This window comes from Polyergus mexicanus, unplaced genomic scaffold (genome assembly GCF_030449975.1).
Source record: "Polyergus mexicanus isolate NDT 795.1 unplaced genomic scaffold, iyPolMexi1.0 SCAF_14, whole genome shotgun sequence".
NCBI lineage: Eukaryota > Metazoa > Arthropoda > Insecta > Hymenoptera > Formicidae > Polyergus > Polyergus mexicanus.
In genome coordinates this window covers 859,914-879,612 of record NW_027223334.1, presented here as the reverse complement: position 1 = coordinate 879,612, position 19,699 = coordinate 859,914, and the positions used below count along the sequence as shown (strand labels likewise).

The 19,699-nt window shown below is 28.8% G+C and overlaps 5 protein-coding genes across 10 annotated transcripts in view; 2 read left to right on the top strand and 3 right to left on the bottom strand.

Moving 5' to 3' along the window:
• Positions 1-1,180: 1,180 nt before the first annotated feature.
• LOC138939145 (syntaxin-6-like) lies at positions 1,181-9,236 on the bottom strand. 3 transcript variants are annotated; one of them, XM_070306720.1, is made up of 7 exons: positions 8,851-9,235; positions 6,628-6,854; positions 6,239-6,333; positions 6,010-6,069; positions 4,771-5,003; positions 4,568-4,662; positions 1,181-1,432 (listed from the first exon to the last, which is right to left on the bottom strand). In XM_070306720.1, the coding sequence occupies exons 1-7, from the start codon at positions 8,883-8,885 to the stop codon at positions 1,356-1,358; spliced, it is 822 nt and encodes a 273-aa protein (XP_070162821.1). In that variant the 5' UTR covers positions 8,886-9,235; the 3' UTR covers positions 1,181-1,355. The 3 variants fall into 3 exon arrangements, with proteins under 3 accessions (XP_070162821.1, XP_070162822.1, XP_070162819.1); XM_070306721.1 differs by lacking the exon at positions 1,181-1,432 and adding an exon at positions 2,268-2,458 and having other exon boundaries at positions 8,851-9,236; XM_070306718.1 differs by lacking the exon at positions 1,181-1,432 and having other exon boundaries at positions 3,713-4,662.
• Positions 9,237-10,082: 846 nt separating this feature from the next.
• LOC138939334 (FIGNL1-interacting regulator of recombination and mitosis) overlaps positions 10,083-19,699 on the top strand; it is a 27,818-nt gene continuing 18,201 nt past the window's right edge. For both annotated transcript variants that reach the window (XM_070307019.1, XM_070307018.1), the window contains exon 1: positions 10,083-10,252. The gene's annotated coding sequence lies outside the window, so the exon portion shown is untranslated. The remainder of the gene's footprint in view (positions 10,253-19,699) is intronic.
• Positions 10,542-14,320, bottom strand: LOC138939237 (gamma-soluble NSF attachment protein). 2 transcript variants are annotated; one of them, XM_070306882.1, is made up of 9 exons: positions 14,049-14,320; positions 13,663-13,730; positions 13,316-13,400; positions 12,938-12,955; positions 12,662-12,869; positions 11,987-12,235; positions 11,575-11,823; positions 11,311-11,466; positions 10,542-10,612 (listed from the first exon to the last, which is right to left on the bottom strand). In XM_070306882.1, the coding sequence occupies exons 1-8, from the start codon at positions 14,096-14,098 to the stop codon at positions 11,323-11,325; spliced, it is 1,071 nt and encodes a 356-aa protein (XP_070162983.1). In that variant the 5' UTR covers positions 14,099-14,320; the 3' UTR covers positions 10,542-10,612; positions 11,311-11,322. The 2 variants fall into 2 exon arrangements, with proteins under 2 accessions (XP_070162983.1, XP_070162982.1); XM_070306881.1 differs by lacking the exon at positions 10,542-10,612 and having other exon boundaries at positions 10,624-11,466; positions 14,049-14,319.
• Positions 14,444-15,749, top strand: Chrac-14 (DNA polymerase epsilon subunit 3 Chrac-14). Of its 2 annotated transcripts, none has more exons than XM_070306884.1 (3): positions 14,444-14,560; positions 14,693-14,767; positions 15,182-15,749. In XM_070306884.1, exon 3 carries the CDS (start codon positions 15,182-15,184, stop codon positions 15,572-15,574), a length of 393 nt encoding a protein of 130 aa, XP_070162985.1. In that variant the 5' UTR covers positions 14,444-14,560; positions 14,693-14,767; the 3' UTR covers positions 15,575-15,749. The 2 variants fall into 2 exon arrangements, with proteins under 2 accessions (XP_070162985.1, XP_070162984.1); XM_070306883.1 differs by having other exon boundaries at positions 14,675-14,767.
• The window catches only part of LOC138939239 (E3 ubiquitin-protein ligase LRSAM1), a 5,868-nt gene continuing 2,706 nt past the window's right edge, over positions 16,538-19,699 (bottom strand). Inside the window, 8 exon segments of the mRNA XM_070306885.1 lie at positions 16,538-16,980; positions 17,301-17,492; positions 17,986-18,180; positions 18,419-18,544; positions 18,682-18,925; positions 19,117-19,216; positions 19,294-19,455; positions 19,545-19,696. Of these exon segments, the coding sequence (XP_070162986.1) occupies positions 16,855-16,980; positions 17,301-17,492; positions 17,986-18,180; positions 18,419-18,544; positions 18,682-18,925; positions 19,117-19,216; positions 19,294-19,455; positions 19,545-19,696 (1,297 nt within the window). The 3' untranslated portion in view covers positions 16,538-16,854.

Below are 19,699 nucleotides of genomic sequence, written 5' to 3'. Positions count from 1 at the left end.
ACATATATTTCCATATATTTCAAGTAGATGTGTTTTTTAAAATTTGAAGTTGCAAGTCTCTTAAATCATCTACTTAATAATTAAAAAAAGCACTTTACATGATAGGCTAGAGACAAATTCTATGCACATGATGGCAATAATAAACGCGTTTTATACCAAAGATTTTTTATAGTATATACATTGGGATTTATATTGTCATTTATCGTTCGATTAGCATATATTTGTTATAATTGATTACTAATTATGTATAAATATGTATATAGATCTGTATACATTTATAACACATAACTGCCACATTAATACATCATCTAGAATGATGTAGAATTTAAGATAACAATGTCAGGTGTTCATATGTCAATTTTAAAAGTATTCTTTGGATTTTTAAAAGTAGTAGAATATTTTGGAATATGAAATATCCATGAATAACAAAAATAATAAAAGATTTGTATAATAATAAGATTACAAATAAGAAAATTATTAAAAGAAAATAAGAAATAACAATTAAAATATACATTTTTATCTTAAAATAAGGATAAAATAATAGAAAATTCTATTTTCTCGTATAGCAGTGGTTGGGGAAAAAAAAAAAAAAAACTAAATGCAAAATATATATATATACACGATTTAAGATTATACTATCATTTTTATAGCACTTTTTTTTACTATCAACTATTATCTATATAGCTAAGCTTTGAGATTCATAATCAAGTTTAGCTCGTGTCAATTATATTTTTACATATAGACAAGATAGATAAGATGAAAGTGCATCTTTATACAAACTTTAAACGTTATAAACTGTATCGTTTGAAGGCAATAAATATCTTAAAAGTATAGTAGTAGTTAAAAATATTATCTTATTTACTATATATATATATATATATCATTTGTTATATATTCAATTATACAGAAGAAATAGTATTATTATAAAACGTTCTTTTTGCTTGAGCAACTTTGTGAAATATTACATATCCCCATATTGCAAATAAAAAAGTATGTCTATGATTGGAGACTTTTTAAGGGAAAAAACAAATTTAATATATTACAAAACATACAACACACAATTATTACATATAATAAATGATAGTAATAAAAACTTGGTAATCAAAAATTATATATAGGTAATTATTAGTATATATAAAACTGCATCTATTATTGGTGTAAGAGACATTTAAGAAGAAAGTGTCAAATTTATTTTATATTTAACTATTTATTTTTTTATTCATAAAATCTCACTATATCAATAATATGTAAGTATGTTAAACGGGACTTAGATTACATTTAAAGCTACAAAGAGGATCTTGTATATTCTTATCATGGGAAAGGAAAAGAAGAGGTTGGAAAAGGCGGGAGATGATTCATTTAATTATGAATAAAATGATTAAAAACACCAATATAGCAGTCAACACTCCAATGGCTACCCATTGTCTCCGATCTAAAACAAACGGAAAGTAACATCACATGCGTCACTCGTGATCCTCTACGAGATTAATGTGATTTATGGGATCAAATTACGATTTTATAGAAATATTCATATCATGATTACTGATAATTAACATCCTGAGATAATAGAAAAATACATGGCAATGCTAGAATTCTTAATACTTATTTATTTAGAAATTGTTTATGGAATAGAAAATTATTTGTCTTCTGTTATTTAATTTAGCGCACAACAAAATTACACAAACAAAATTAAAACTATATAAAATCTATAATATATAGAACATATCAATACCGATTATAATTTATACAATTACTCATAAAAAATTATTGATCAATGTATTAAAAATTTCAAAATCTATTTAAAAATATAATTCTGTATAAATAGAGTGTTCCATTTTAAATTATGTATACGAATATCTTCGTTATTAATGATATCAAAAATGTCTTAGGCTAAAATTTAATGATTCCGTGCGGGACATGATCTGATGACAAGTTTTTTTTCCAGGATGGAAGTGTAAAGAAAATATGAAAATCAACTTAGTTTTTTAAATTATGTACTGTTAAATGCATTAATTTGTACATTTATTATAAAAAAGTATCATGTTATAATATCAGTGCCGAAAAACCATTAATTAAGGAGATATTTTAATTTTAATGTTGTGGAATAAATCAATTATAATCAGTTAAAAATTTTTTTAATGTTATACACATAACCATATGTGTCTAAAATATTTTCAAAAACATTTGACTAATTTTATGAGTAATCATAGATATAATTTTAAATAAAAATAGCAAGGAAATAGGAGCATTCATAATTATTTTAAGTTGACAATACACAAATTGGTTCTTATATTTTATTTGTCACTGCATTCTATTCTTTCTTTTTTCACACAATTGGTCGTCGGCGAGAGAAAGAGATAACAATAAAACTACATCTTCGTTAATTACATTTATAATCTATGCTCTTCTCGATTCACTTCAGATATATTCCTTGGCTTTGTCATGCACGATCTGTCTTCTTCAACGAAGAAATTCAACTTTTTAATTTGATTTCTTCACAATTCCTAAATTTCTGAATTTACTTCTTCAATTCTTGAATTACCAAATCCTTAAAGGCTTAAATCCTTAAGTCTCTAGATATTTAATTTTATATACTTTTAGATTTTTCGATCCTAAGATTCTAAAAAACTTCTTGGTTTATAAATTTTTGAATTTTCTAAATTCTTTGCTTTTTAGAAATATAAGGATTACAATCCTTAAAATCAGTTTTATTTAAATTTGTTTTCAATATATATTGTTAGCTTTTTGAATTTTTAAGTTCTTTTCATTTTTTCTCATATTATGTTCTAAAATCTTTATATTTTTCATACATCACATTTATTTATTAATCTATTTGTTTTTTCCGAAAAAGAATTAAATACATGCGACTTTTGGAATAATCTATAGATTCTTTCAGTACTTAAAAATTATATTCAATCACTGCGCTATATTCTGCAATATATGATTTTACTAAGAATATTCCTTCAGGAATATATATCTAACTGGTCCATCCTGATTTCACTACATTCGTGCTTTCTGAACAAGACACGATATTCTTTGGTAATTGTAATAAACTACATTATCTCTGATGTAGTAATGATTAAAATTAACTAATTAGGTCTTTATTTTTTTCCTTTTTCTAAAAAGTTTGCAGATATAATATATCAATTTATCACACTCTACTAAAGTATTACTCATCTGGATCTAATTAAAGAATCTTAATTTTCCCATATTTTAATTTTATCTTTATTTTATTCTTAATCTTTATTTTATTTCTACTTATAATTAGTGCTAATCATAATCAGTGAAAAAGGATAACAAAAATACAAAACGTGATTAACATTGTTATATATTAGAACAGAAAATATTAATAATGGTTTAAAACATTTAGATTAGATAGATTATTTTTTATTAGTAACAATTATCTATAAGATTAGTTAATTATTTACTAAATTTCTGTCAAAATTATTTTTAAATATCACGATTAAAAGGGAAGCTAAACTAGTTTTAATTATTAAGAATAATATGTGCATAATTATATATATATATATATATATAATTATATATTATTTAATTATTAACCAACTAACCAATCATTTTCTAAAAGTTATTTTTAATAAATTATAAACAAAATTCGCAAGCAAAAAAGAAAAATTTGAAATTATTTTTTGATATTAAAGCAATTCAGTAAATAATATAATTATGTAATATTAATAATATAAAATATAGTTAATGATATAATTATATTAGCGCAATTGATTATATTATATATATATACATAAAATGTTTTTTTAAAGATAATTTAGGCATAATTTAGTAAATAATTTCTTAGGACAAAGATGTTACTCTAGTCCAGATTAAACAACAACTAATTTTTTATGACAATATATTACATATAATATGTAGGCTGCATTTGCAACATCATCCTTTGTCTTTAGAACACGATAGAATTTTTAAAGAAATTTAGAACTGATATATATATTGTGTAATTTAATAGATTTTTGCAACTTTAAAATTTTTAGACATTTCTAATTATGATTAATACGCAAGATGTGAACTTGCGCTACAAATTTATAGATCAAAGTGCACTCATTTGAGATTTTAAACAATTATTCTCTGTAGCTAAACAATTTTACAAAGGATAATTTAATTGTTAAAGAACAATTTGACGGCATCAATAAAAAGTACTGTAACTGTAAAATTAACTTTTCAAAAGAAATATTTATATTGTTTTTTTATATATAATCCTTATTTATATATTTTTATATAGATAATTTACTTTTTAAATATTTGTCATTTTATATTTTATTTATATCTTTGTATTCATACTTTTTTTTAAATGCATTGCTAATAAAATAATATTTAAAATTGATTATATTTAAAAATGCCTAAAAAAATTACAATATTTCTCATTGATGTCCCTTGGATTATCTAAAGATGCACAACAATTAATCATTAGAGCATAGGAAACAGTTGGCAATTGTAGTGGATAAAGAGGAAAGAGAGGAGGGCTTGTTATCAGAAATGAGATCAGTGACACTGGATGTCACTGGGGTAGTGGGAGCAGGAATGTAATTGTTATAATTACCATTACTCATGTGCAGCACCTTGGCCATCTTCTTCATGGTAGCGTCCAGTTTGGAATCCGTCGTTTCCAGCTCATTCCCAAATTCATCCAACATTCTGTAAAAGATGTATCTTGAAGTCTCGTAATAAAATGAAGGCATAATAAATAAAAGAAAGAGATGACACAAATAACAAAAAAAAAAAATGACAGAAAATTTTATTTACACAGCTTGTTCATCTAGTTCACTGTTGATTTGCCTGGACACTGTTTTTAATGTGCCAACTGTTTCTCCAATCATATCTAATTGTTCATCCTGCTGCATTATCATGGTGTTCTGTTGCTGCATTGAATCACTTAGGAATTGCCTATTTGGACTATCAATTTCATTTTCTAGCTTGCTGTATTTAGTAGTGCCATGATTGGTAGGTACTCGTGCCGGGCTGTTGTCCAAAAGCGGCTAAACATATATACATATAACAGATATAATTATGTAGATATATATATATATATATATATAACATATGATTAATATTGCAGAAATAATTGTAAAATTATATTTATTTATATATTCATATTTGTATATACAACATATATTTAAGATACATTCAGAGATTTAATAATAAAATACACAGATAAAAAGTAATAAGGGAAGAAGTAAGTTAATAAAGCAACAGATAAGTATAATTCTCAATCGCAAAATTTATAAAATTTCTTATAGATTGAATAATATGTAAAAGATAAAAATCATGTTTCTTCAGATTTCCTACATATGTAATCGTTTTTTAGATAAATGTTAGAGAGTGCATATAACTTAGTTTTTCTTTCTCTCTCAAGTTTCAGAAGGAAAAATTTTTTTGAATACCGTGTATACCATTGTCGTTTGCGAGAATTGATGAATAGATTTGTCAATTTTACAATGTGTGAATTGTCAAAATAACACTAATTACGACCGACATGATAAATCACTCCTTTCAGGTTAAGGATCACCGAACAAGCTGAAATGTCATAGACCAATCGCGGAATAAGATCGTTCAATAAATTGATACAATGAGTGAACGAGCTACCTACAGATGTCACTGTCCTCGCTAACCTTTCTTTTTTTTTTTGTGTAGCACATTTCAAACGAGATCTTCCTATACGTAAAACAAGACAAGCGAATGTTGCAAGTTAATAATAATGCGAAAAGCAAATTTTATATTCATTATTCACTAAAATTATTCTCTTAAATCCTTGAAAAATTCATACAAAATTACGTAATTTTCGAAATATGCCTTTTATCTTTATGCTCGTTTTTATTCTCTTGCTTATATTTTTTAGCTTCTCTCATACGTTGTTATTTTGGTTTAGATTAGATATATATATATATATACACTGTATAATTTAACACTTTTTAGCACGCAGTATAAATACTATATATTATATAATGAAATGTACAATTAAAGCATGAGAAAATATGTACAAACCTGTCTTGCCGTGTTGTCACGATCCCGGCTTCTGCTCAAGTTCAATTTGTCCTTCATGATCTGTGGAATATTTAATAAATGAGTAATATATTAATATCAAGTTAGCATTAATTTTGCGAATGACAATAAGGTTTTGTGAATATATCTCACGAGAAACATTGCATTTTTAAAATTAAAGCTCACAATAATACGTAATTATTTCATAATAAACTATATTTAATTAAATTACCTTGACTTCTTCTCGTGCTTGTTCGATGAAACTTCGTTGAACAGTCAATTCCTTGTTGTCGATCTTAAACTTTGTCGGATTCTTCTCAACGATACGTATATATGCGTTAAGTACATTATAAACAAATTTAATTAAAAATCGTTTCTCAATTTTATGGAAAAAAAAAACATTTTTCATATACAATTTTTTCAAATTCATATATTTCAATTTATATTGGAAATTTTAGTTCAATATTCAAGTTTTGATTTTAAATCCAAACTGACACAAATTAAAATTCAAAATCCAAGTGCAAGATCAAATTTAGAGACTCGACTATGTATCCAGATTTAAATCGAATACAAATTCATACAAAATTTGATTGGAATCTTTCAGATTGAGGAAAAGGATATAAATAGTGTCCTCGAGGTCGTCGAGGTCCCACTCGATGGAGCGTAGAGCTTTTCGCAGTTCAGTGGTAGTCCAGTCGAGCTCGTCCGTGCGAGAGATCGGCGGTGACGTGGCTGAACCGCTCATCGGCAAACCTCCGCCTCCGATCGGCGACGTAATCCCGACATTCTGCAGCTCGCTCCAACGGCCGTACAAGCCGCGATTCTTGTTCAACGCCTTGCACACCTCGCTGAAACATAACAATAAGTCGCACGTGCAAGTCAATTTTGAATCGCAATATACTTATCTAGACAGATTTGCACAGGCGTTCGCCTGTGATTAATCAATGACATCATCGCTTCCAGTATCGGAAGACACGCGCACAAAATTTCACATTCACATTCGATCCAAGTTAGATTTAAAAATTTATATTTGGAATTATAATTCAGATTTTCTAATTCAAAGTCATATCCCAGATAGCACAAAATATATATCCTTCATTATTCTATTTAACGTCAAATATATTATTTTGAGGATATTCTTACAGGAATTATCTATAGAAATCTTTATAGAATATTCTCGTGTTAAAAGAATAATATTTTTTATAAAACTTCTTAGAACATTATTGTATTTAGAACAGTCTCGTATGTTAAAGGTTTTTACAGATTCATAGATTTTTTTTCACGTTATTAGAATATTTAAATATTCACTAAAAATTTATAGAATGTTTATTGAATAGATTTGTGCTATCTGTGGGATATTCAAATTTAAAATTAACTTCAAATTCCTACGTTTTTCATGTTAGACACATGTGATATAGCTATATAGGTTCGTCTTTACAAATATATTTTTTCAAAATACTTACAATAATTTCTAAGTAATCTTTTTCTTTTATATACATTTTACGATTCTCTATAGAAAAATTATTAGATAATTTTACATTTCGCAGTTTCTCTTTCTCTTTTTCTTTCGTTTAAAAAACATTTCTTTTCACGCGCATATATACACAAAATACTCCGCATCTTTGAATTTAAATGTCGTATCATGCATCGATATAATTATATATATATAATAATGTAATTATTAAATGATTATATCTGTTATACCTATATAATAATAATCGTACTAATATAAATAAGCTGGTGAATCGTTGACATTAAATCTCTATAAAAAGAGGTTATGTTCTCTCTTAGATATCGCGGCGTGCGTTTGAAAATTGTTTAGAAAACAATCTTACGTTTTTCATATATTTTATATTAAAATATATCAGAAGAAGGTATAAGAAAAATGTTCAATATTAATGATATAAATTTATTTATTTGTCAAAATCTCGTATAGTTTTATTTTGAAGAACGTCAAAATATAATTTTTAAGAGCCGTGTGATTTAAAAAAAAAAAAATAAAATTCTTAATAAAATAAGAAATTCATCTAAAAAATTCATCCCTTTAAAATAATTCCCTTTTTAGATATATTTTCGTGTCTTGAAAATAAAACGGAGATGTTCAGAGAAATATATAAAGATATTTAAGAGAAAAATGATACAATATATGTTTCATACAAAACGATGAATCGTTAAATTATTTAATTAGTTATTTCGCGAGTTTACGCTGATAATTAACATCATTTAATCTTCTCATAAGAATTTATAGTTTACAAATAATAATTTTTGATTTAAAAAAAACATTAAACTATAAATATCATTCATTTCACTAAATTGTCAAAGATATCTGTCAAAGACCGCAGGCATCGTGTAATATTTATTACACACAGAACCTATGCACATTATCGTTCTGTCATACACGGTGACAGTATTGCCATCATTGAAGCAATATGTCAGCTCGAGATAACCCGCGCTACGCGAGATACGCTGTTCTTAAAAAAAAAAAAAAAAAAAAACTCGATAACGCTTCGATAATCGGTCGTCGCATCAATTTAATCCGCGATATCGCACCTCGCGAGCTCTTATCGCTCGCGTCGTTATCAGCATGTTTGCAAACCTTCTCTCATACGCGCTCTCTCTCTCCCTCTCTCTTTTTTCCTTTCATTCTATAATCCCTCCTCCTCCCCTCCTACGGGAAAAATCCCCATGACAATGTGATATGCATGGGATCTACGTTCGAATCGTCGCTCTTTTTTTCGGGCTCGCATATATACGCATATATATATATATATATATATATACATATATGTTGATCGCGCGAAAAAATCGATGCGGTCGTTCCTATATCATCAACGAAACACTTACTCTTTGACGACAAAGAACGGGTTCTCCAGCGTCATTCCTTCGTCTTTGAATTTAAAGCCTGGGCCGCGGCTTGTCTCGCCGCGACGGTCGCGCGGCACCCTCGGTGGAAGCGCGATCGCGCCCCGACCGCGCGCTCATCGGTGGGATAAAATTCCGTAGCCTATCGAGGTACGGCGCGCCCGTGAAGAGCGACAAGGATAGCCCGCGCTACCCGACGGGTACCTTATCGCTACGAGGGCGACGAAGGAAGAAGAAAAAGCCGAGGATCGCGAGCCCCCGCAACGTCGACGTCGCAAGTATCCGGCAATCGCGGCACTCGCGGTATCGTCGTGACGTCCGACGTCTGACGTCTGCTCCGGCTTCGGCGTCTCTCGCCACTATCTATTCGATTTTCAGGGTCGCGCGCGCCCCGGCGCGGCGCGTCGCGACGCCACGCGGCGGCGGTAGCGACTACCGCGATTTATTGATTCGTCCGCGCGAATATGAAGTAGGGTTCATACGATCCGGCTTTCATATGATCGGAGAGAAGCCTGAGAGAGGTCGCACCGCCGTTTTTCAAAGGACACTTTTTCCTAGCTGGCTACAGTAGCGTCGACTAGATCCATTTTAGAGCAGGTGAAACTACATGGGCATATTCACTTTTCGATGCCACGGTGAAACGACTGGTTTTGGTGCATGTCCGTGCTGAAACACTCGTGGATCAAAATTGCGGAGAAATATGATGGATTTATTAATGTTTTATTAACTGTGTGTAATATTTTGCCATTCTAGTACATGTTACGGACAGCGATAATAAATTATTATTGAATTATTTTTATGTATATCTGCATGTAAAATAAATTTTCTTAAATAAATTTTTTTTTTTTTAATGATACCAGACACAACATAAACTGGATAATTTTTAATTAAACTTTTTGTTTGGTATTAAATTATCTTTCAAAATAATTTATTGTAAATATATATTTATTGTAATTTATTGTAAATATCCTCTATATATATTTAAAAATCAGGAAAAAAATTATTAAGAAAATTTATTTCATTTTGGTGACGTATGAACGTAGTCATAAAGAAGAAAATAAAGAACCAATCAGGACAAAGGAAAAAAAGATTTGTTTCTCGTGATTGGTCAGTCAAATGTTTCGTGCTTTTATCTCATCAAGTAGGAATGCATCTTCTATGTAATAATCTTCCATGATTGTTCTCAATTCATCGCATCGTACGCGCCACTTTTGTTTAGTTTTGAACAACAATAGTTTTGAATTCGTAAACCGTCTCGCGAGTTTAAACTTGGTGGTGTGTAGTGTGATTTGATTTTTTGCGACTTCTGAATTCTAAGAAAAATCTATTGCTGCTTCGAGATAAATCTTACGTTTATTTGCGCTTGTGTTTATCTCCAGCTCCAGTAAGTACTCTATTTACATCAGTCTGCTTTTTTTTAGCTGTCGTACCTTTTTTTAGTTTTTTTCTTCTTAATTATATATATTTATTTCGTTTTTAATACGGAAAATATAATATACTATATACGATCTGAAGAAACACACACACTCTTATGTCATGTGCGACTGACAAACATAACCTAATTGACATATATCTTAACTTTACATATAGAAATCAATTATAACATATATCTTATTTTATTAAGGAATATTTTATATATAGGTTGCAAATGAAATATTAACATCAGAATATATTTTTGTATGTCTTTTTTTCTTAAACTCTTGGAATCATATAACAGTTCAGTATAATGATCGCTAAGATAGTGCTGAAAAAGTAAATATACATTTTTTATTTGAGGAATGTTTCGCTTTTCAAGTAAAATATGTACAACGCGTTAGCTAATTACTAATTAAAAATATCGATATATTTAGCAAAAAAAGTATATATACATATAACATAGATAAATAAAGATAAACTATAAATTTGTTTTAAAATATCTATAGCACAGCTATGTACAGGATGTCCCATCAGAAAACTGAATTATCAGAATATTTAATTTACTCTTCTTTGTAGTTGTGATAATATAAGAAAAATATTCCAGATTCAATTTATATAGCTTCAAAAAGCTAAGGATCTAAAACATTTCTCTATATCATTACAGCTAAAGGAAATAATTGTTTTCATTTTTGGTGGCACATTGTGTAAAGTCTTTTTCAACAAAAATATATTTTCTTGCATATATAGAATTTTAATCATTTTTATATTAAATCTCGTAATCTTTCAATAATTCTGTAACTATTAATAAGTAGGTTAAATTGTTTGCAAAATATAAAAAAAAAACAAGAGTGTAGAATATGGAAGAAATAGTTGTTATTTTCTTGATTTCTATGTTTCATTCTAATAATTTTGAAAGTTGAAAGATAAATGCTCTGTCAAAACCGATAATGTGCTTTCGATAAAGCGTTTGATATACATGCAAGCGTTACACTTAACAGTTTACTCAAGCAATAGAGGATTTTTTACATCTAAAGACGATTAACACAGGCCTCCCTCGTATTCGTCTTCGTCTTCGTCCTCCTCTTTTTGCGCCGGTTGCGATTGTGGCGGTGGTGCAACTTCCGGTTTCTTTTCAACCACTTCTTTCGTTGACTGATTAGTCACATCGACATCGTTCTTTTCCTAGAAAATCGATAAGTGTCATTGATATAATAGTGAAATAATGAATAATCAGAGATTATAATGAAATAATGTATGCGAATGATAATAAAATATAATAATGAAACACACATTAACTTCCGCTTCGATGGTAGCTTGTTCAGTGGGTTTGGACACGTTGGGAGAAACATAGGATTCCGCGGCGTTAGCCCTTATTCCAGCGGGCGGAACTGCGTATTCTTGTTGCGGCAAAGCCAATCCTCGCGCTAGCTTAGCATATTCTACATCCATATGCTTGATAAAGGGGCTATTAAGGGCCGCCCGAGCTGCATTCGCATCCTCGTTGTCGTACGCTTGCAGTAACATCTCCAATGTTTGTACCTGGATCAGAAAATCGTATTCTCTAATTTAATTAAGAAAGATTAATTGTAATTTATTACAATAACATTAGAAAGAAAAATTACACATTAATTGAAATGATTTTACTAATAATTTTTCTCATATGCTTTTGTTACTCAGTTAAATAATCATTCTTCTGACTTACTTCGGGAGGTTCGCAGTAGTTACCCCATTCTTTGAAGGCCTTTTCAGCCGCCACTTGATCGCCTCGCGCCAATTGTACTAGCACTAGGGCTACAGTAAGTCTCCCAAGTGATTGCCAAAGTTTTATTTCTTGATACATGCCAATTTCGCGACGTATCGCATCCGCCGCCTCATCATACATTTGCAGCTTTACCAGTAATCTCGCGGCTTTGCTCATATATTCTGCTGCGTGCCGCGGACTATCTTCGCCCTGAACAAATATTTTCCATCTTTTTTTTCAGACCTTTAAAAGCTTCTTATGATTTGCTATGTAATTTTAATTAAGAATTCTTTTTAGAAGAAAAAGAGTTCCTGTGCCTTCTTTCTGTTTAATGTTCTCAAAACTCTTGAATTCTTAGAATTTCAAAAATTTTTTTATTTCCCAAGATAGTTTAAATTTTTTTAAATTCTTAATTTTTAAGATTTTCTCGTGAAAGTTTCAAAATCTTTAAAATTATATATCTATGTAAATGAATTTTATACAATCTCTTTTTTTTTTATATATAATCGAAATTTTTACAGGTTTATTTATTATTAATTTTTGCATTTTATATGTGTATACCATATATATTTATATACATATATCTGTATTTATGTAATATAGAGCATATTTGTATGTAGTGGTTGTGGTGCTCACCATGATTATATCAGCTGCACGTTTAAACAGTTCTAGAGCCTGTCGAGGCTGTGTAGCTTCTAGCATCTTGGCCGCCTTGTCGAGGGCGGTTACGCCAGATTCAGGAGAACCGTGTTGCTGAAAAAGAGTGCAGGCGCTATGAGCTAGTTTTGATATCTCTGAAAGATCCCCCATTTCTCTGCAGATAAGCAGAGCTTGCTCAATGCTCCTGAAAACATTGCATTTATATAATATCGAAATATATTGCACAATAAAATTCAATTTTTTTATACATACTTTGCTGCATGGAACCATCTATATTATGATTAAATTGCAGTTAAGGTGAATTAAAGAAAATAGTGTTGAGAAAATGATATTTTCTTGATTTAGGAAAAAAGCTAGAAAAAAGATATTAAGTTGATGAAAAAAAATTCGTTCATTTTTCTTTCACATAATTCTCTCTCTTACAGATAAAGTTAATATAACATAAAATGAAATAAATAAAATAAAAAAATAACAATTCTATACTGATATATTAATTCATGCTTTATTAAAGTAATTAAATAAAACAAAGAATATAACAAACGAAATTTTTGAATCTAATATATTATCAAATATTTATCACTACAAAATTGAGAAATTTGAAATATTTGTTTATACAATTTCAAAGGATACGCTTTGGTTTGTTTGTAACAATTAGCTGCTTTCACCAAACAATCTTTGCATTGCGCATATGACTTGGCTATTCGAAAGCACGTTGCTAAAGTAGAAAAATGGGAAAAATATAATTTTAACTACAAAATGTTTACAAAATTTTTAAGCAATTAATGCTTCGTTATTTGGTTCAAAATTTTGAAACAATTGATTTAATCTTTAGATGAGATTATTAGTAAATAACTTAATATATTTAAGTTACCTATGATTTCTTAAAACTTAATTGAAAAAAATTACTGATTTATTACATGTTTTAATATTATTTTGTTATAATTATATTTTTTTTATATTTACAATATTTAATATACCTGCATGTGAGTATTCCTCAGCTGCCACTTCATAATCAGGTCGCCATTTCAAAAGAGTAGGCTTTAAGCTACAAAAAGAATTTAATATATGAACTTCCAAATACTGTGTAATCTGATTATGTTCGATTCGAAAAATGTAATCTTGAAAAAATATTGTCACAATCGGTAAATCGATTCTTATTTCTTTCTCATACTATTTTTTGCTATATTAGATTTATATATATAATTGTCAATATAATATAATCTAATACAGTCTATATATATCTGCACTTGAAAATTTAATAATAATTTTAAGACTACGAAGTGTGTCATTCCAGAAAAGAATCAAAGGATGGTCTCCGAGTGAGATGAAAATATTTGCGAGAGAAAGAGAGCGAAACGCTTACGCTTTTTCAGCCTGCCGTATATGTTCGTTCGCCTCCTCGATTTTTGACATTTTTCTCCGTATGGTGCCTCGTTTTCTTTTGGTCAGACACAATGGCGACGAAATTATATGTCGCGATCTAGAAATTATGTATGTCAGTTCTGAAACACGAAATTATTCACACTCTTCCGTCAAGGCACTGTATATATTCATGCATACAGACGCCAAAACTAATCTTTACACTTCTCGTTCGTAAAGACGACGTTTTCGAGATTGCAAAGCGTATAATCAATTATCTCTCGTACAGCCTAACCTAACGCAACGTAACGTAACTTCGAACGTGATTGGTTGTTGCCGTTATAGATTCAGCAAATTAGCTTCAGGTATTACAAGACGCTGAATGTATCCATTGAATCGTTAAAATTGTCCTGCTTTACGCTGCCTTCATTCGATTATTTCACGTCTATTTTTTGTTGTTGTCTATCATTTCATTTAAATTTTTCTCGGACATATGATTGCGCATTCGATAAAAATGTAACTATTGTATTTTGCCGTTTCGCAAATGTATCTTCTAATTTTATCAAGTTCGCTCTCACGTTGATTCCTATTATATTTATGCACAGTGAAACTGTTTCGTTTTTTGTACAGACTGTAATCTTTTCATAGAACTCGCTAGCGGGGGAAAGATCTAACCTCGAAGAGTCTTTGATAGATAAATTCTAATATATTTTTCAGATCAAGGTAATAATAATAATAATTTCTATTGTAATTTTCTTTTACATTTTTTATAATTGTTATTCTGTAATTTTATTTGTGTAATTCTTATACACTTTTAGAAATTTTATTGTCCCTTATAAAAAGTAGCTTGAAAAAAGTAATAATCTTATATTTTCATCATACATAATCTTATACTTTTGTTTCTGTTTTTTAAATATATTTACATGTATTTTACGATAGTGTATTATAAGACAATTTACAAATGTAAACTATATTTGTATTGTAATTTTACATTGCATTATACATGTTAATTTTATTTTAGATTAAATTCTTTTGATTACATTTTCGAATATCACAATAGTTGCACAAATTTATAAAATTACAATATCTTACAATGTTAGATGTCTGAGATTTAAAACATGTATGAACGATAATCAGATGGCCGAGCGATTAGAAGATCTGAACCTGCCCAATGCAGTTGTAACAAGAATCATCAAGGAAGCTTTACCGGATGGAGTGACAGTTGGAAAGGATGCTAGAACAGCGGTAGCAAAGGCTGCATCCATTTTTATACTCTATCTCACATCATCTGCTAATATAATAGCCAAGAAAGGCAACCGCAAAACTATCAGTGGACAAGATGTGATTCAAGCGATGGTGGATATTGAGTTTGATCAATTTATTGATCCGCTACATGAATCTTTAGAAAACTTTAGAAAAGTTCAAAAAGAGAAAAAGGATGCAACATCAAAAAAGAAGCAACAAAAGAGAGAAGAGGATGATATGAATGGTGAAGATGAAGAAACAGGGAGAGAAATTACAGTTTTCTAAGAACTACGCTTATTATATTAACTAGATTTATAAGTGTAATCATATTGTTAGTTTAATTTCATAGAGTAATAATGATTTGATATTTATAAAAAAATTAAATCGTCTAACGTAAAAAAAATAAAAATAAATGCACTAAGGCAAATCAAATTAAAAAAAAATTAATATTTATTTTATTTATTCGATAATTTTATATATATATATATATATATATATATATATATATATATATATATATATATACACAATATATATTTTTAATGATACATGATACATATTAATGGATATATTTTAAAATAATTATAATATAATTAATTTAGCATAAGATATTGATGCAAAAAGGAGATTGGGTTAGTCGTTTAAAAACTGCAGAAAAAAACAATGATTTGCACAAACGAATTTTATTATATTATTTAACAGAAATTTTTTTCAAGACCAAAATTGTATTGACAATGTTAATATTTGCATAAAAAAGTGAAATTTAAATTGTATTGATTTAAAACTGTTCCCACATAGAAATAATCACACATTTATATAAAAATTCGTAAAAATTAGTGATTATAAAAGCTTGTTATATACTTTGGTTTTTCATTTCATTTCTTTTCTTGCACTTCATTATTAAACAAATTTTATATTTTATCATCGCTCTCTCTCTTTCTCTCTCTCTCTCTCTGTCAAATATATATCTCTAATTCTTTATATATTCTGTAGACTACAAGGATATGTTCACAATTTATATATAATAATTATAGTATGTAAAAATGTCAGGTATTATATGAATGCGAAATATGTCTAATCTGCAGCTTTAAATAGTTCAAATTTTTTCTTTTTTTAAATATATTTTTAAAATATTAAATATTTTTTTAAAGAAAAAAAAAAGAAAATCTTGAAACAATAATTAACAATAATTTAAGTCACTATATATAATATTGGTATAATATATTTTCTATATATATATATATATATATATATATATGTACACATACAAAGTATCTCATTTTATTGGTAACAACTACATATTTTGTAAACTTGAAGTCTCATGCTGCTGTTTCCAATAAAATGGGATGCCATGTATATATATATGGAATCGACATTAACATGAGCATTATATTACCAATGATAAATATAATTGTGCGCATTATAAATAGCTATTATCGAAACATTTCGTTTGCGCGCGCGCGTGTGTAATCACAGTCGAGAAAGAATGGCGCATTATTTTCATATCTTTGAAGAACATCAAATTGAATTCAGGGATAAACTGAATAAAATTGAATATCGCGAATTTAAGGCTGCACAATTCGAACTTTGCGTTCTATTGGACTCCTGCACATTGGACATCCTGCAAAAACTTTGTCCGCACAAGTAGAGCAACAGCAGAGATGTCCACAAGGTAGAAAAATGACCTCACACTATAAAAAGAGTTCAATAGAGACAATATTCATTAATTATGATATAGTGACGAAATTTTTTTATTGATATCCTAAAATTATACATACAAACAAATATATACATATATACAGGATGTTTAACCGTATCATCTTGTGTACAGGTAAAGCGTGTGAAACCAAGGAGAAAAATGGTAAACGATTTTTCTTCTCGGTTTCACCTACTCTACCTGTACATGAGGGATGATACGGTTATTATAGGGCAATTTGTATATTTGTTCCCGTGCACGCGCGTGAAATTATGTATTTTATATTTATTTATAAATAATTAAAGAAAAACATACTTGCAAATCGAAGCAAATTACGCATTCCATCATATTCTGAACAAAATTGCAGTTCTGATTGCTGGTTGACGCTTCTTCGAGAGGCGCGGAAGGCATTATGAGCGATGTGGATTCATTTAGTTTCATCTCTGTCAGATAATTTTCAACTGCTAGCATTATAGCAGCACGATCTCTATCGCAACTTATGCCTATCTGCAAAACAAAAATTAAATGATATTTAAAATGTACAATAAATCTTAAGTTTTATGTTTATAATGTATTGCAAATAGACATGAAAATGTAACTTCTCTTTTAAAATATAAAGCTTATCTTAGAATTTGTAATAAAATCATTCAAATTTAAAATTCTTAACATTTATAATTCAAAAATTTTACAATTTTAAAATAAAAATATAATAAATGTTAAATCAAGATTATAATCAAATTTGAAAATTTACTGAATTTATCGATCGAAAATCTAAATCTAAATCTATAAAAATTCAAATCTGATTTCTATGAATCTATACATCTCGCAATTCGTGATAAATATTTAATTGCGAAGAATTTAAATCTAAAAGACAAAACATATTCTAAAATTTCCTGATTTTATATTTAAAAAAAATTTAATTTTAAATATATTATATATAGTGAATTCTATGTGTATATGTTATTCTTTATAAAATTTAATTGTTCCAAGAATTACATACATCTTTTAATTGTTCATCGCTAATGTCTGGTAATAAAGACGGCAATGTTGCCAGAAATGGAAGGCAGTGCAAAGCTTCTGCTATCGCTACATGTCGAACTAGCATAGGTTCCAACATCTCCAGTAATCCTTGTGGTCGTGCTTCCATTAGAGACTGATACTGCATTAGCCAGAACAAACTGCCTCGCCTCGCATTCTATTAAAATTTGTTATATATTATTATTAATAAATATTTTTTAATGAAACCTCATTCTCAATTTTATTAATATTTTTTTATTTTCATGAAAAAGGAACTGATTAGTGAAGATTAAATGATCTAACAGAATATAAAAATACAAGACTAATATATACAAGCTATTTTTTGTAAAATATTAAAAAAAAAGAGGAAAAATTCTTTATTGAAAATTTAGAAAAGAAAAGAAAAACATATATACAGAGATGCATCGTTGTTGCTCTATCGTATTAATTGTTTCCAGTAGTTGTTCTCTCCTGTTCTTTTGCTGTTCCAATAAGTCAATCAGAATAGCTGTTAGAGCCACGCGTCTATCAGCGATCTCATTCTAAAAAAAAAATAGAAAAGAAACTCGCTTCATCACATAATTATATTTTAAATATTTATAAACCCCAAAAATTTAGGAAAATTTTTTCTTTAATTTTTTAATTCTATTTAATACTTAACTAGAAGCTACACACTTACAAGCTGCTGGTTGATCTCAAATTTCCTTCTTTCGAATTCGATGTTTGTGAGCGCGGCCAATTGCGACTGGACTAGATTCACTTGCTGAACAATGCTCCAGGTACGCGCATCACTGCGTTCTAATAACGCAGCGACTGCCGCTTTCTGTAAAACTTCGTCCTGTCGCAATCTATCAATGAGATCTTGCCTATTTTTTTCTTGATCTTGCACTATCTGCGCCAAATGGTCATTGTTCCTTACCTCCCTGAAATAATTTTCCTGAATTTTATTTTTAATCATATCAATTCATTTTTTTCTTATTTTTTTCTTTCATACAAATAATTCATAGAAGAAAACAAAAGCAACAGAGATATAACAAACAATTAAGATTTTATTTTTGCTGATTAGTTGTTTTTCATTATCAAAAAGCAAAACGAGTTTACAATTTATACTGACATTGTAAGCAGGGATTGCGTTGTATAATCTCTATATTTAGTATGCTCTTCCAGCTTTCTCGCTTTGCACATTTCTTCTTCCAACAATTTCTCCATTGCAACTGCAAAAACAAATCTGTCATATGTACGATATATGGACGATTTTAATCTCGTGTATTTTTATGTGCTTAATATTTACAAAGAGTATCCTTCATACGTAGCATGGACTGTTCTGAGTGACAAGAGCTTAACAATTGCATTTCTTCCTGCTTCTCCCGTTCCAATAATTCAGTTTGACTTTGCTTTTCTTCTTCACTATTTCTTAGAAATTCTTTAATTACATTATCAGCTTCTTTTTCAGCTAAAAGTTTATTTAATATTTACTTCTTTTCATATTTAATTGTACATTTTATGCGAAATTTTTGTTAAAGATAAATGCTAAAATTGTACCATTATAAACGTATGAAAGCAAACGCGCTCTGTTTGTGTCTCTTTCTTGCTGCACTTTCTCAAGTTCTTGTTCCAATTGTATCTGTTGTAATGCTAGATCCTCCAGAAGCTGAAAAGCACAAAGAAAATAGTACTCTGCGTTGATACCAGTTCTT